The 16,712-nt window shown below is 45.6% G+C and overlaps 1 protein-coding gene across 2 annotated transcripts; it reads right to left on the bottom strand.

The window, feature by feature from the left end:
* Positions 1-4,427: 4,427 nt before the first annotated feature.
* On the bottom strand, positions 4,428-12,369 carry Fcgr1a (Fc gamma receptor Ia). 2 transcript variants are annotated; one of them, XM_051199126.1, is made up of 7 exons: positions 12,219-12,369; positions 11,313-11,365; positions 10,899-10,919; positions 10,030-10,287; positions 6,930-7,007; positions 5,716-6,000; positions 4,428-4,801 (listed from the first exon to the last, which is right to left on the bottom strand). In XM_051199126.1, exons 2-7 carry the CDS (start codon positions 11,341-11,343, stop codon positions 4,623-4,625), a joined length of 852 nt encoding a protein of 283 aa, XP_051055083.1. In that variant the 5' UTR covers positions 11,344-11,365; positions 12,219-12,369; the 3' UTR covers positions 4,428-4,622. The 2 variants fall into 2 exon arrangements, with proteins under 2 accessions (XP_051055083.1, XP_051055082.1); XM_051199125.1 differs by having other exon boundaries at positions 6,753-7,007.
* Between the last annotated feature and the right edge of the window lie 4,343 nt (positions 12,370-16,712).

The raw sequence follows: 16,712 nt of genomic DNA on the forward strand, positions 1-16,712 counted from the left end.
TTCTGAAGGTACTGAGTAATGGAAGGCCCTGAATGGATTCGGCTACTAAAGAAGCCTAGAAATCTCTGAGCATTCTGAAATGGGCCTAGTAAGTCTGGAAAATGACAAGCCCTGACTGATCCATCCTCCTAACTAATTGCCTGTTTTGTACACAGTCGTGAAAGACGAGGTAATTAATTACAAGATTAAGCCAAGATCCTCTAGCACTGGTCTAGCAATGAAGACCAAACCACACCTCCCCTAAAAGACAGACCTACCCACTCTCCTCCCCACCAGATGCATCTTATCCCCCCTGTGCGGCGCCTCATTCTCAGTTCTGGAAACTTCTCGGGGATCCACTGGGTCCCTGCCTGCCAGCTCGCTGGATCGGCTGACCCAGGTTTCCTTCCTTCCGACAATGCTGGAACTAGAGGGGAGGCTGTGTATGCTGGACACGGAGGAGGCGGAGGTCGCAGTCTCCTCCTGCTGGCTCCCTGGCGTGCCCCCCACCCCCCGCCTAGTCTTGGGGCGGGGCAAACTGATTCTTCTCCCAGACTGCAGCGGCTGCAAGCCCCAAAGGTGGCCAGCAGGGGGCGCAGCGTGTGGGTCTGATCTGCGGCTGCGAGCTCCCGGAGGCTTCCAGCCTCGGGTGCTGCTGCGCTCGCGCAGAGGTGAAGTGAGTCCACCTGCGAATGGTACCCTTCCCTGTATCAGGGGGAATCGGAAACGCACGACCCTCTTCAACACGCTTTTTGCTGCCGCAGACTCAATCTAGATCGTTTCGTTCCTGCCACCTGGGGGGGGGGGAGGGGGAAGCAATTATTCACAAGTTCGGGTCACGTGGGTCCCCCATGGCAGCCTACCTTCTCGCTGACTGCAGTGTATGCAGATGCCACCAGATGGCGCCAGCGACTCACGCCGCCCCCTGACATTTTTTTTTCTCTTTCTCTTCTTTCTGTTACTGAGAGTCTTGATTGAATTTGTTTTCTCTACCAAATGAAGAATTAAAGGCAGAAAAAATATCGTATGACAGCTAGCAAAAAAGTAAATCCCAGACACAGCAGACAGAATCAACCGGTGAAGAACAGTTTTCATTAGGTTGAGGAAAAATTACACAGAGCAGGGCACACAGAAAGATTGGCAGTGATCTCAGAAGTCGGCCTCTCCTAGAGGGGTGGAGGCTTGAGGATCTTTGAGCGGCCTTACCCTAATTTAGGACTGATCAGTGTCAGTAAAGATAGAGAACCTGATGGGTTCACAATTCTGGATAAACATGCTTGAGTCGGGCCTTCACTTGGACTGCACTACCAGGCCCTGCTGGCGGGAGGGGAAAGCCCACCCAATCATTAGGTCAGGAGTATGTGGGGGGATAAAAGCAAGTAGTTTGCCATATTTATTATCTGTTACATCCCCTATGTGTCTGCCTATCAGGATCTAAACCTTTCTATTTTGTAACGTGATTGGGAGGTGCCACAATGTCTGGAGGCTGAACACATCTGCTTGCAGGAGAGAGAGAGGGAGTGATGGGTAAATGAGGTAACTACCAGCTCTCCCTTCACTGAAATTCAGGGAAGTTGCTGGGTGAAGCCACTGGTCATTTGTCAGCAAGCTTTTACTTCTGATTTAAGATGCAGGTCGATATGGAGGACTAGGAGTAAAAGCGAATTAAAAGCAAAGACAAAACGGGGGAACTTCTGGCTTCTTTTTCATCCCTCTGGACAGAGATGAAGAGCTGGCTGGCTACTTGAAACAAAAGGCTGGCAGGCTTTTTTTTCCTGCAGTAGCTGCCCCTACAGCCCCTACTTGTGCCCACCCCCACCACCACCACATGCTGGTCAGGTAAACTCAAGGCCTGACCTGTACATATTTACCCAAAGCTGTGGGTTTATCAGATTCCCTTTCTTTGTCTAAACTGAGCAACCCTAAATAGGGAAGGGGAACCCCATTCCCACCAAAGACCCTGAAAACCCCTAGTCCTCCAGGAGAGGAAGTACCCCTCTGCTTTGCAGGAGCCTTGCTGCCTAGCTGGTGTGTGTGTGTGTGTGTGTGTATAGTATGAATGTGTGTGCATGTGTAGTATTCCAGTGTGTGTGTGCATATGATATGTGTGTGTAATGTCTGTGTAATTGTAGGGTGTGTGTGCATGCATATGGTATGTGTATGCATGTTTGGTGTATGTGTGTATGTGGTGTATGTGTATGTGATGTGTTTGTGTATGTGTGTGTATGTGGTGTGTGTGTGTGTTTGTGTGTGTGTGGTGTGTGTGTGTGTTTGTGTGTACACGTGTGTGTATGTGGGGTGTGTGTGCGTGAGTGTGTGTGTGTGTGTGTGATTTTCTTTCATGGCTTTTGCTGCTGTGTTTGAGATTCTCCTTGTGGCTACTTGCTGTGCTAGAGGTCTCTTCGATTGACAGAAAAACAACGTAATCCAGACCCCCTGACAGTAACACATAGTTCACAAAAATACATTCAGAAGCAAAGATGTTCCTTTGCCCAGTTAGAGGAAAAAGAATAGTTTGCTTTATGTACAAAACCACTGATATGACAAGCTATTAAATTACATCATTCAGGAATATCAAGCTTGCTTTCTGGTACCAAATGGTGATAGATGTGAATGTTTTTTTTTTTTGTTTGTTTGTTTGTTTGGTTTTTTTTTTTGCTATTACCATTGTTTATTTTTATTTATTTTAAAATAAATTATTATTAAATCAATGGTTGTTATCATTAAAATAAGTGGTTTTCTCCTTCCCCTCCCCGTCCTCTCTCTCTCTCTCTCTCTCTCTCTCTCTCTCTCTCTCTCTACTTGCCAACAAGATGTAAGCTCTCAGCTGCTGCTCCCTGCCATGATGGTCATGTCCTCACTCTCAGAAATTGTAAGCAAGTCCCCAATTAAATGCTTTCTTCTGTTAAGTAGCCTTGGTCACGATGCCTCTTCACAGCAGTAGAAAAATAACTAAGACAAGCAGTATATGTTCTCTAGCTGCTGAGCCATCTTTTAAAGATTTATTTGTATGATATTTACATGTATATCTCTTCATTCCTTTGGGGTAAGAGCTGTGGTGTTTTGGGTTTTGTTTGTTTTTATATTGAGACAGGGTTTCTTTGTGTAGCCCTGGCTGTCCTGGAACTCCTTCTGTAGACCAGGCTAGCCTCAAAATGACCCAAACTCATCCACCTGCCTTTGCCTCCAGAGTGCAGGGATCAAAGGTGTGCACCACCACACCCAGCTTGATTTTTTTTTTGTTTTGTTTTTTTAAGATTGATTTTTTAAATTGTTTTTGACATATGTTTGTGTCTATATGCCATGCATGTGTAAGTGCTTGAAAGGGGCCAGTAAAAGGGCACCAGGACCCCCTGGAGCTGGAGTTACAAGCAGTCACAGAAACTGAATTCAAGTCCTCTGGAAGAGCAGGAAGTGCTCTCTCTCCAGCTCCGGGACTGTTTCTCACACTGACAATTTGTGCATGCATTCTGCAACAGAGTGTATCTCCTCCAGTGACCATGAGCTGTTACCCCTGTCTCTCTTATGCCTATTGTTCCCTGGCTATAAAAGTTCCAAAGTACCCTTGGTATCCACTGATGGTTCTGACCCAGTGAGACTCATGCTATGCTGCACGGTCTCTGGGGACCGGGACCTCTAACCCAGCAGAGTCTAGAGTTCCAGAGATGTGAACTTTCAGCGGTTCCTTGGCAGAGACAGTGAGTAGAGATACAATCTATTCCTTATTTCTAGGATCCGGTCTTCCTAGTGTGGTCGCGGTGCTTTGGTGGCGTCCACATACGATCTGCACCTTCCAAGAAGTATTCCTTCGGTCAGTGTTCGGGCCCTATCCTAGGCTCCAGCTTGCAGGCAGTGCAGGAAGGAGAACCTGAAGCAGCCCCCTAGGGGTGATGACTGCTTGTCAGACGGTCATGCATCTACCCCAAAGCCTTCAGCCACAACTCGGCTAAGGCTCTGTGTGCAGGCTGCCTGGAAAGGCCGCTCGAGTGAGGCGGTATCTGGACCTGAGATTAGATGGATCCAACCTCAGCACACTGCCCACCTTACTCGCCAGCTGTTGCCACTAGGTCCTGTGGCAGCCTATCTGGGGAAGATGCATGAAAGGAGACCGTGGGAAAGAGAACACAAATTCTGATGCTCTCATGGTGACCAGCCTTAATCCAGCTTCACCCTAGGCTACGGTGCTAGTCCATATCCATGTCTGCTCCCCTAACACACAGGCTTCCCCCCGGGAAGCCCTCTGCCTGAAACCATCCACCCTATGAGGGGAGGCATTCTGGGCAGGAATGTCACAACTGCTCTAGTTCCCCACTCCTCACTCTGAAGTCTTCAGAGCTGGCTCCTGTTGAGAGGCTGGGTGGGGGTTGTTCTTCCTGTGGGATTCACTCCCGCTGCTGCCTCCCACTTTCCTGCCTCCCGGCTCATTACCAAACGGGTCTCAAATGAAGTCAGCTTGTACGTTTGCTTTATTTAAGAGTCGCATGCTGTGGTGCCACAGTCTCAGTGTCAGTCAACTTTTGCAAGTTTGTGCCCCACAGAGAGGGAGGGTGCAGGTTGCCCAGGTCCACAGCCACCGCGTGGCCCTTCTGGTGTGGTCTGCCTTGCCATGTCTCTTCTTCAGACACCTCATCGCTTCAAACTTGCTAAGAGGAAGTGTCTTTCTTCCCCTGATCAGAAACCAAAAGGACTTCTAAATTGTAGTTTTTCTTTCTTTGAAACTTCTTGTGTATTTTCACACAGAGAATTGTGTCCACCAAAAATATTATTCCCATTGACATATAGAAAATGGTGTGAAACCAGACAGGGGCCGATGACTGGGGACCTGGAAGGGGGAGAGGGGGGAGAAAAAATCCTTTAGAAAAACATCCTCAGTGGAGGGCTGAAGAAAGTTGTCTCTCCCCAGAGATAAGTTCAGGAGACAAGAAATTTCCAGAAGTTCCAGATAGGCCCTCCCTGAGACTATTACACTGCCCTGAACTTCAGAGACAATTGCTTTTAATGTTTTTAATGCTTGAACCCTCCCCCCAATCCAGCTAGATACAGACACGAGAATATGTTGTCTATGAGGGCAAACCGTAAAACCATCATGTAAATCCATCATCAAAGCACACATCCTTGTCCTGGCTAGTTTTATGTCAGCTTGACACAGCTAGAGTTATCTGAAAGGAGGGAGCCTCAACTGAGAAAATGCCTCCATAAAATCCAGCTATATGAGATTTCTTAATTAGTGACTGATGGGAGAGGGCCCAGTCCATTGCTGATGGTGCCATCCCTGGTCTGGAGGTCCTGGGTTCCATAAGACAGCAGGCTGAGCAAGTCATGAGTTGCAAATCAGTAAGCAGCACCCCTCCATGGTCTCTGCATCAGCTCCTGCCTCCAAATTCCTGCCTTGCTTGAATTCCTGTCCTGACTTCCTTCTGTGATGAGCAGTGCTATGTAAATGTAAGCCAAATAAATCCTTTCCTCCCCACCTTGCTTGTGGTCATGGTGTTTCATCAGAGCGATAGAAAGAAAACTAGGACAACCCTAATGTTTTCTGTAGCAGATGGGTGAGAAAGAGCTGCAGAGAGGGGAGACAGACAATGAAGGAAATAAAGAAAAGAAAGAGTATCAGGGAACTCAGGGAAGGCTGGAGGAAAGCAGTGCAGTTTGGAATGAAGTGTGGAACCCTGCTGGTGAGGGGCTCCCCTTCCAGCTGGGGGAGGAAAGGGGGGCCCCTACTTCCCGCACACTCACCGAGTATTCTAAGCTCCAACTCAGGGCTGTGCTTAAGGATGCTGCCATCCTCCGTGGCTACCTCACACCAGTATAGCCCAGAATCTTCTCTTTCAGCACTTGGGATGTGGTACTCCGAGGATGTGTTCCTATCCTCCAGGATCTTGCTGCCCACGTAGAAGGAGAAGTAAAGCGGCAAGCCAGGACTCTGTAGGAGCAATTTTGTCTCACAGCTCAGGGTGACCGGACTCCCCTCCAGGAAGGGAGATGGCAGGGACGATGTCAGCACTGGAGCTGTAAATAGCTCTAAAGAGGAAGTTGATGGGGACAGGGCTCTGTTCAGTGTCTGGTCTTTTCATGAGACTCCCTTTTGTGAATCTTGCCCCAGGAGAATGAGCTTCCCTCATTTTCAACAGAGGAGCTTCTCATTACATTTGCACTCTTCTATGTCTGACTGTGTTTATTATGAAACACAGACACCCCCTCCCCACCGTGGCAGTAACCCAGAGTCAACACTAACATACAATTGCCAACTAAGTCCTTCATTAGTTATGCTAATCAAAAAAGAGTCTGGGACAGCAATTTCTTCCCCACAGAAATGAACTGTTTTTCACACAGGAATACCTTGCCAGCGAGTGCTAAGAAGGTAAGCTATGGAGAGAGTTAAAACAAAGAAAGGCCTTTGTGCAAAGCAGATGGAGAAAAGTGTTTGATTTACAGAAGCTTAGAGAGTTCAGGGAGGCTAATGATCTCTGGCACATAGATGGGAAATAAAACCAATTCTTAATGTCTTTCTGGTTTCTATGGGACTTTTGTGGAACCTTCCCAAGGTTGGATGGATTATTTTCTAGTAACTCTGGCCACCTTGAGTGAGTGAGTGAGTCTCTGGCCTTAGCAGATAAAATGAACAAAGTGTCTAGTCGCTGTCCCCTGGCGTGGACATGCACTCCTGTGGCCACTGGAGGGCCTTTGTGGCTGCTGAAAAGAGCAATGGGTGGGGGTTCAGAGACCTCAGGGCTGCTTCTGGCCCAGCCAGTGGTCCTGGGGTGGCCGGCTACCTTTCACGGTGACAGACATCCCCGCAGATGTGTAGCGTTGGTAGTTTTTCCCTATGCCTGAGCAATGGTAGATGCCGGTGTGACTCAGGTTGGTTTGCAGAATGGTGACCTCAGAGCCTTGAGAAGACTGAAAGTATTTTCCATCTCGATAGAAAAACACGTTGTACACCAGCTTACTCTGCCATCCGTGACACCTCAAAGCCAGAGGTTCTCCTTCTGTGAGGACTCTTCGAGAGGCCTGGAGTAGCAGCCAGTCTGAAAAGGGAGGGCCACAGTGTTTGCATGCAACAGAGGAAGTAAAAGGAGGACAGATCTTGGAGGCATATATACCTTTTATTATTTGCAACCTTAGTTTCTGCTGTGGCCCATAGCTGAGTCCTACTTTCAAATCTCTTTGGCTTTGGTGGAAAGAGAATCGACCTTTCCCAGAATCTGTGCACACCAGCCCCCTCCATCCTTTCCCAGCAGCTGTGCACACCAGCCCCCTCTTAGCATCCCTTCTTAGGGCTCAGGAATGGGTTGGGACAAAGTTTACTTTGCATGGTAGAAAGAATCCTTAGAAGACCCAATGAATCATACATACAAAGCCCCCTGAATGTGATGTATGTACCCCTATGTCCAAATTCTATAGCCAAGAGAATATGACAGGCCAGGCACACATTTGCCATATCTGGCTTTCTTAGCAAGTTGGATAGAGATGCTCCTGGTGTCCTTGAAGCAGTAAGCTCTCATGATATGACATACAGCTTGTGAAGATGAGTATGCCTCCCCCCCCCATGGGCAGCCCAATTAGAAACAAAGAGACTAGTCCTATAACCACAGGAACTTTGTGAATTTGGAGAGGAACCCAAGGAGCACAGTCCGGTCAACACCCTGACTGCAGGGGACCTGTGCAGACTGAAGCATAATAGTTACAGGTGTCTGGGGCTGTAGGTTTGTGCCAGTCTACTATGCTGCAGTAGAAAGGGGGTGTAGGGAAGGCAGAACAGTGAATGTGAGTCCACTGCAGTGGGTGAGACCACAGACCCTGCCGCTTTCCTTCTAAATGCAGTTAAGACCTGAAATTCAATCTCACACTGCCCAGACACACCAATGTCTTTGCTTTGTCAGAAACACAATAGAGTTTGATGTGTCTCCTTATGAAATTATCAAAACACAAATATGAAAAAAGTTACACCCTGAAATTAGCCAGACTTGAGGTCTGTATATCCCAATGGACCTTTATATATATAGTTTAAAAAAAAAAAAGCCATTCAGAAAGGAAGCTGTGGCATTTCCCATTGGGTTTTATACTGTCGCTACAGAGTATATTTTTATGTACTCATCTATCGTCAAAAACAAAAAAAAATCCATGACAGAGATGATGGACCTAGAAAACAATTAGCTTTCTGTCCTCCTTTATGGCACGTGGTCTCTTACCCGTACTCTGTACTTCCCTTTCCTCTAATCTTTCCTTGTGTTATGCTGTACCCAAATGTATATTTGTTTACATATATTTTTGGCTAGATTCTACATCTGAGAGAAAATATGGCTGTTTCCCCCCTAACTGGGGATATTTCATACCAAACATGTGAGATACTGCTTTTAGCAGTATGTCTGATACAGACATAGCTTGCTAATTTCCTGTTCAGACATACCCCCCTCTTCTTCACTGCCTCTGAAGGAAAGAGACCCTCACTCTGAGTCCTATGACTAGAACTTGGATCCACCAACCCGCTGCAGTTTCTTGGTCCTGGGGACTCTATTGCTTTGGGTTTTCTTTGGGTTTTTGTTTTTTCTCTGCCAGTTAAAGATTTAAAAGGCAGGAAAAAAGTCTTGAGTGCAACAAATAGCAGCAGGGAAATTTTTTAACACAGAAAACAGCATTAGCTGGTGAAAAAACGCATACACAGCAAGCCCACAGAGACCCTCTGTACACACAAGCCCACAGAGACCCTCTGTACACACAAGCCCACAGAGACCCTCTGTACACACAAGCCCACAGAGACCCTCTCCAAAGCAGAAGGGGGCTGAGAACTAAAAAAAAAAAAAAAAATCTAATCTCCAGGTGGTGGTGGTGGTCCACACCTTTAGTCCTAGAACTCAGGAGGCAGAAGCAGGTGGATCTCTATGAGTTCAAGGCCAGACTGGTCTACAGAGTGAATTTCAGGTTAGCCAGGGCTACACAGAGAAATCCTGTGTCAAAATAAAATGAAATAAAATAAATCCAGCCTCTTCTCAATGGCTAGGGGTTTTTAAGTCTTTGATGAGTCTTTCTCCCATAATTTAGGGTTGGTAGCAGCTTGGCTCACAACTATTATGTAAGCATATACAGATCCTGTTGAACTCCTAGGCTGGTCCATCAGCAGAGGCCCAACTGGTGGAAAAAAATAAGTAAACAAATAAACATAGCCCTCCAGACCTGTTCTTTCTAAAGCGGCCAGGCTTATGTCTCAGACCAGGAGGATGAGGAAGAAGTCAGCCATCTTGGAAGTTTGCCACCTTTACACGCTAGATAGCCCTCTCCCTGTCTGCCTCCCAGACAGACAGTGTCTTAGTATTTTAGCATACCCAGACTGACAGTGACTAAGCATTGATGTAACCACAGTGGAGTCTTCCACTGTTGCATAACCATAGCAACACATTTTATAAATAGGATACAGAGAGCAGTAACCAGAAAATCCGATATATTAGATGACAGTTAAGAACTTTTTTTCCTTTTGTGGGGATGGGGGACCATTGAAAAGGCAAGCCACAGAGAAATTCCCAACACTTGCAAAACCCAGAATATATAAAGAATTCCTCTGAGCTAATGGGGTGAGGAGAAGGAGCCAGAGAAATGGCTCAGCAATTAAGAGTGCTTGCTGTTCTCCTAGAGCAGTGATTCTCAACCTGTGGGATCGCCACACCTTTGGCAAAGCTCTGTCTCCAAAGTTTTACATTACCATTCATAGCAGTAGCAAAAGTACAATTGTGCAGTAGCAACAAAAATAATTTTATGTTTGGGAGTCACCACAACATGAAGAACTGTATTAAAGGCCTCAGCATTAGGAAGATTGAGAACCACCACTCTAGAGGCCTGAGTTCATTTCCCAGAGCTCAGCCCTGGCAGTTTGTAACTACCAGTGACTCCAGCTCTAGGAGGTTCAACACCCTCTTCCGGCCATCAAGGGTAGGTACCTGTACATATGACATGGTAAGCATAAACACGCATACACACACACACACAAAGAGTACTCTGGCACACACAGAATAAGACCTTGGGGCCCCCAGCCCTCCTGCCCTGAGCCATGCTTACCTTTGTGGATTTCTAACTGTACAGGGTCACTTAGCATTGAGAGGCCAGTCCGGCAGCTATATTCACCACTGTCCTTGAGCATGGCCTTGGTGATACTGTAACCAGGCGTGGAGATCGGGAGGATTGTGCCGTTGATAAACCACTGCGTGGAACTGTCTCCGGGCAAGCGGGACCCCTCACACCATAAAGTGACATTTTCCTTCAGGAAAATACTGACCCATGGAGGCTGCAAGGTGACCACAGCCTTTGTGACATTTACTGTAGGAAAAAGAGGACAGCAACAACAGAGGGAACTCTAAGGGGAGCTAAAAGCAAGAACCGTGAGTGACTGGAAACATGTTGCACGCACAAGCGGGGGACATGTATATTTGGGTTAGTTTGAAAAAATCTCTCAAGTAGAAACCCAGGAAGCCAGTCAGCCTTCCAGCCTGGACTCTGCTGTGGGAGTTCTTCTGGGTTATTACACCCCACCAGGTGTTAGGATTTGGTGGCTGCTGATGAAACCAGCCGGGGTTCAAACCAGAGCAAACTGCCTCGAGCCAGTTTCCCTACACTCAGTGCTAAGCTGTCTTTTGTGGTGGGGAGGATCTTTACCTGTTTCTTCACTGGAAACTGAGGCTCAAGCCCTTGAAGCCTTCCTGTCTGAGGTGGGAACCTATCTGTGTTCTCAGGAAAGGGACAGGCTTGAGCAGCCAGTGGAACCCAGCCTGGCACAGTTGCTTCTGGGTTTCCCCGACTCATACAGAGACAGTGACTAAGACATCTTACTCTTGCCTGTCTTCCCCCTGCTCTTCCCTCCAGGACCAAGGAACCCGCCCTTTGAAAGCAGGACGGCGACAGAAGATGAAAAGTTGATGGAGGGTACTCACCCGCTTGTCCACCAACTGGAACTGCAAGAGACCAGAGACACAGACATCAGTTGGTGACTAGAAGACAATGATGACGAAGGGAGGATTGGGAAGAGAGTTCATATCACCTTTGAGGGCCCTGCCGGAGTCTATTAAGAGACTCTCCATCCCTCTTTCCCAAAATCAAGTGCCTGCAGAATGGTGGCTGGCTATTCATGATGCTGTCTTTATTCTGATGGCAGCTTGCAGGCTTAGTGCCACCAGATGTTTCCTTCCCATCCTTTGGAAATAAGCACCAATAAACTATTGGATCATTGATATAGCAACCTTCAGACTTGAGTTCTAGGCTAACATACCAAATGATGACAAAAGAAATCTTGACTCAACATGACCAGAAGCCAAGTCCCCCAGCAAGCTTCCCTAAGCCCAACTTACCCCAAAGGAGCAGGGTTGTTAGAAGCCACATGTCACCTCCAGCTGGCAAAAGTCTGTAATGTGTAAGACATTGAAGAGGCTCTATCAGGGGCTAGGAACCAGGGTTAGAAAAGAGGAAGGAAATGCCACTTCCTCCCACTTGCATTACGGTTGTGTTCCTTTTTCTGGAAAATACATCCTTAGTTCTTTCTTCCCCTCTAACAGGGTTTCCCGTAGCCCAGGTTGCCCTCACATTTACTAAGTAGCCAAGGATGACCTTGACTCCTGATCCTCCTTCCTCTACCTCCCAAGTGCTAGAATTATAACCTTGTGCCACCATGCCTAGCTACATATCGCTCCCACTCCTCTCTCCAAGGTCTTACTGTAGCCCTGATAGCCTGAAACTCATGTAGATCAGGCTGGCCTTGAATTTCCAGAACTCCACCTGCCTTTGCCTCCCAAGTAATATTAAAACTGTGGACTGCTGTTCCCGGCTTCCCATCCCTGATTTCTCCATTCTCAAAGCCCAGAGCCCATCCCTCTGTGTCTTAAACTCTGTCCTGAGTTTGTTTGCTCACTTTGTCTCACAAATGCTCAGAATCATTGGAAAGATTCCAATTTTAGTGACACTCCATTCTGATTATTTTCTTCCTCTACTATTTGTATTTCTTAAGGAATGACTATGACAAAACTCCATTTTACAGACTGTGTAATTTTATCATTTGGGTCCAGAAACTTCTTACATCAGCCTCTCTGAGAGATATGAAGAGTCCCCCAACACAAACCAGCCTCTGTTCCTTGGGCACACAGGGAACATCAACCATTCACAGCAGTGAAAAGTGAAGTCAACAGTAAATAAGCCATCTTCCTGAAAGATACCCTGGATTTATAACACTCAGCCTAAATCCAAGGAAATGGAATGCTTACTGTAAATATCATTACGAAGAAAATTAACTTAGACAGGTAGACAAGAATATCCCTAGGAAGGGAGCATCCAGGTTCAAGTTAGCATCTGTGCCCTCAGTCAGAGTGGCTGTAAAGATCTACTGATTCTAGGGATTCTGTTAGGAGAGAAAGACAGTTAAACAGAAAGTGGGGTGAGTTCAGTGAACACAGTGGGACTTGAATAGCAATCTCACGGGCAGGCGGTGAGAATAATGGTAAGAGCTGCTAACTGCCTTGGCCCCATGAACAGGTAAAGATGCAATCTGGACTCTCTACTGTGACTCATCCACTTGGTTTCCATTGGCCAAAGAAATGTGGATGGGAACATCATGTTAAACCTGAATTTAGAGCTAAAAGCATAACATCATCTCTCTCACTTGGCTGCTTCTGTGGTTACCAAGGTTAGAGTGTTCTCTAGCTAGCCAACCTCGGCATAGAACCGTCTGCAGTAGCCATGTAGTCTGAAACAGAGCTGGGCCAGTGGGCTACAAGCTTGCCAGGAGAAATGGATACTCACTGTCGTAGTTCACTAGATTTAAAGGTTGCTACAGTGGGGTAGCTGGCTAACACACATGACTGCCAAGAAGAAAGATTTGGAAAGAACTCTGGGTATCCTGAGAGAGACAGGTAAGACAATCCACTGAGATTCCATCAAATACTGTTTTCATAATTGATACACTATTTGCTTTCCAGGGTTTTCTGCTGCATGAATGCACCATAATTTATTTAGTCAACTTCTCTTCAGGCACATGCAGCCTGTTGCTAATCTAGTCATTATGACCAGAACTGCAACATCTTTAAATTTTGAATTATTATTTCCTTAGGACACATTCCTAGACTCAGATAAATACTACTAGAGGTGAAAATGGTGGAGCATGTTTATAATCCCACACTTGGGAGGTGAGGCAGGAGGATTGTGAGTTTGAGGCTAGCCCCTGCTGCCCAGCAGGACCAGCACACACAGAAAGACATCAGATTATTTATCAGCATAACTTATATTTGTATGTTACTAATGCACCAGGCAATTATTCTTCTTATGTATTTTCTCACTTATTCCTCACAGTTACCTAGAAGTGGATGCTATTGTTGCCTCCATTTTACAAGTGAAAAAAAAAAAAAGAATCAATTCAATTACTTGTGGAGTGTGTGTGTGTTGTGTGGATGACAAGTGACATATAAATTATACGTGTGTGTGTGTGTGTGTGTGTGTGTGTGTGTGTGTGTGCATTCAAAACCAGGCAGTTAGATCTCCTTCGCATTCTCATGAACAGAATATAACAGTGGCCCCTGCACCCCTGGAAATCCCAAAGTGGTGTACTGTCATGATCAAGTTAACACTGGGGGTAAGAACTGCTGAGGTCCAGGGATGAACACCCATGCACCTGTGACCTGAAAGGATAAAATGCTTTTTTTTTTTTTTCCTAATAAACATCTGTAGTTTCCAAATGAAATACCAGCCATAAATCTAAATCCATGTAAGAAAGGACTAGGGTCATGGGACACATCTCATAATTAGCCAGACAGTGGTGGCTAGCGATTAACGGCCAATGAAACGCACAATGCCCACAGGGGTCATGGAAGAATCCACACATATGTGTGACATGGACATGTCCACATACAGATGATCTGTTTCAATAGCCTCACTTTCACATGTTCACGGTTTTAAAATTGCTTCCGGACACTTCTCAAGAGTGAGTGCAGAGATACTTGATGATGTCTTCTCTACCGTGGAAAATTGCCTGGGGTTGATTGTTTGATACACCTCTAAATTAAGGTAATTTGAACCTCACAAAGAACTGACTAAAATTGTTTCACACATTTATTTTAAAAAGCAGCCAGTAATGCTTACTCAAAGAGTGTGTGTGTGTGTGTGTGTGTGTGTTTTATACAGGGTCTCATGCATCCCAGGCTGAAGCTGACCTTGAACTTCTAATCCTCCTGCCTCCACCTCAAGAGTAATAGGAGGACAAATACCATCTGCCACCATGTGGTTTATACAGGGCTAAAGATGGAACCCAGGGCTCATGTGTGCTAGGCAAGCACTCTGCCAGGTGTTACATCCCCAACCCCACAGGTCTTTCTTTAATGACCATATGTTTTAGGAACTAAAATGTTTCCATTAAATTTTATAGTTAGTGGAAATTGTACATAATTGGGCTGGGAGATACATGGCTCTACAGTTATAGCACTTGCCAGGCAAGCTTGAAGCCTGGAGTTTGAATCCCCAGAAACCTAAGTATGTTGTGGATGGGTGTGGCTTCCTTTAAACCCAACCCCCAGAATGCACAGACCTGGATGCCTCAAGGGAAACTAGCTAGCAAGATGAGCTGTATCTGCAAGCACTGTGTTTGATTGAGAGACTCTGACTTAATTAATAAGGTGAGCGAGTAATAGATGATCAACCTCTGGCCTGAATTCACATGCATGCACAACACATCACACTCTGCCATAGACATGGGCAAAAACATGCACACATACGCCTGCATACAACATGAAAACCAGAAAAATAAAAAAGTTGCACATAATTATCAAAATTACAATTATGCTTAATAAGTGTTATATATGGCATTATTTTTTAACATTGCTGAGAACTGAGCCACTGACTACATCCCCAGCCCTTTAACAGTTTTTAACCAGGTAAAATAGGCAGCTTTGGAGTGTGAACTAATACAAGAAGACCTTTAGCAGAAGATTCACATGAAGCAGGCATTGAAAGACTTAAACTAGCAAAGCAATGAAGTGAAGCCCAAATAATTGGAATGCTGGGCAGAATTTGCTAACCACTGGCCCTGAGATAGCAGGATACCAAGAATTCACACTGCCCCTCCTTTCCGTGAGTCAGCAGGTGGTAAATAGGGTCCTTAAGAAACAAAGAAATAGCTGCAACAAGATTAATTAGCACACCCCAAGGCCCTAAGGTCTGTTGGTTCACGTACTCAATGGACAGAGGGTCACACCCCCTCCCTAAGCTTGTAGGTTTTGCCTTTAAAAACACCTGTGCCTGGGGAATGGGGCTTCTCTCTGGCCTGTGCGCTGAGGGAGCCCGTTTGCACAAACGATTCCTGTTCATTAAAGCCTCTTGCGTGTTGCAGCAACTGGACTGGACATTGAGTTTTTGGGGGTACTGACAGAAACTGGGAGACTCCTCATTTTGAGGGTCTTACAGCATGCCATTTTCCTTCAACTACCGTTCATGTTAATACAAAGTCCTCACCAGAAACCATTGATGTCTCGATTCTGCTGTATCTATCTTTTCTGGTTTAAACATATTCAAATGAGAGCAACTCTAGAAATATGTCTTCAGCTGAGTTTTTGTGGCGGCCTTTAGAGTTTGTGGTTCTGAGATTTCCTCTCTAGGCTGTTTCAATTCTAGATGAGCATGTCCTTTCTTCTGACTCCACCTTGGTCATCACGAACACTTCATCAAACCGTTTGTCTGTGTGTAAGATCCATTTCTTCTTACTTTTACTATTACATACATATTTTCCATTATCCCTAGAGAGACACAGTCACTGTGCCTTATTTTCTTTATCTAGAAACAGGAATTTCACATGAATCTCCCCTCCAGCTTTTAAGTTTCTGATGGTTCAAGCCAGGGCACTATTCAAAGACCTTCACTGAGTCCTGTCCACAGGAGGTTGCTGGGTCATAGAGCTTAATGTCCCTAGTCTTCCTTGTCCCCCCAGCAGCATCTTGGGATCTCATTAAAATATCTTCAGAATCATAGCAACAGAATAGGAGGGCATTGTAGTAGGAGTAGGGGGTGCAGAAAAGGGACGTAAAGAGGTTGCCCACATATTCTTCCCACAAAGTATTTCAAGTTTATCCCAGACAGAGCACACAGTGGCCTTGGGACGGATAACTCCAGTCTCTTTGAAAGACTAAGGTAACTTCAGTTTATTCTGACCCCGTTTCCTGTTTGCTTAGGTAACTCTCAGTGCTTTCCCTACCTCCCCACACAGTCACCTCTGCTGGTGGTGCTGATCCCACCAAGTGAGAATGAAAATCATCATCCAAATTAAAGACAATTGAGCAGGCTTTATTTACTATGCATAGGACTGGCTCCCCTAAATAGGATTTGAGAGTACAGTGTGGGTGAACTTTTCAGGCCTCCTTTTATAGGGAAAAAGTGTAAACTGGGGGATTTTGTAGGCTTTATTTATTGCATTTTGACTTTTCTACTTTACTTTCATATTTTCAAGTCTGTCTTTATTACATAGTAAAATTTTATGAAATTGGGGATCCATTAAACATCATTTGCTTCAGCTCCACAACTTCTTAAAATGCAGAATGTCAACTTTGTGGTAAGTTGTGTTATTAAGTGCATGACAATGTGTCTACATTTGTCCAGTTCTAGTTTTTCTTTGGTTGTTTTTGTCCTTTTCTCACATATATATTCCTTCAAGGCTATCACTAAATGCCTGAGGTTTTAATTAGCACACAAAGTAATAGGCTTCACCCTGTTTTCACAAAGCC

The sequence above is a fragment of the Phodopus roborovskii genome, unplaced genomic scaffold (assembly GCF_943737965.1).
Source record: "Phodopus roborovskii unplaced genomic scaffold, PHOROB, whole genome shotgun sequence".
Classification (NCBI taxonomy): Eukaryota; Metazoa; Chordata; class Mammalia; order Rodentia; family Cricetidae; genus Phodopus; species Phodopus roborovskii.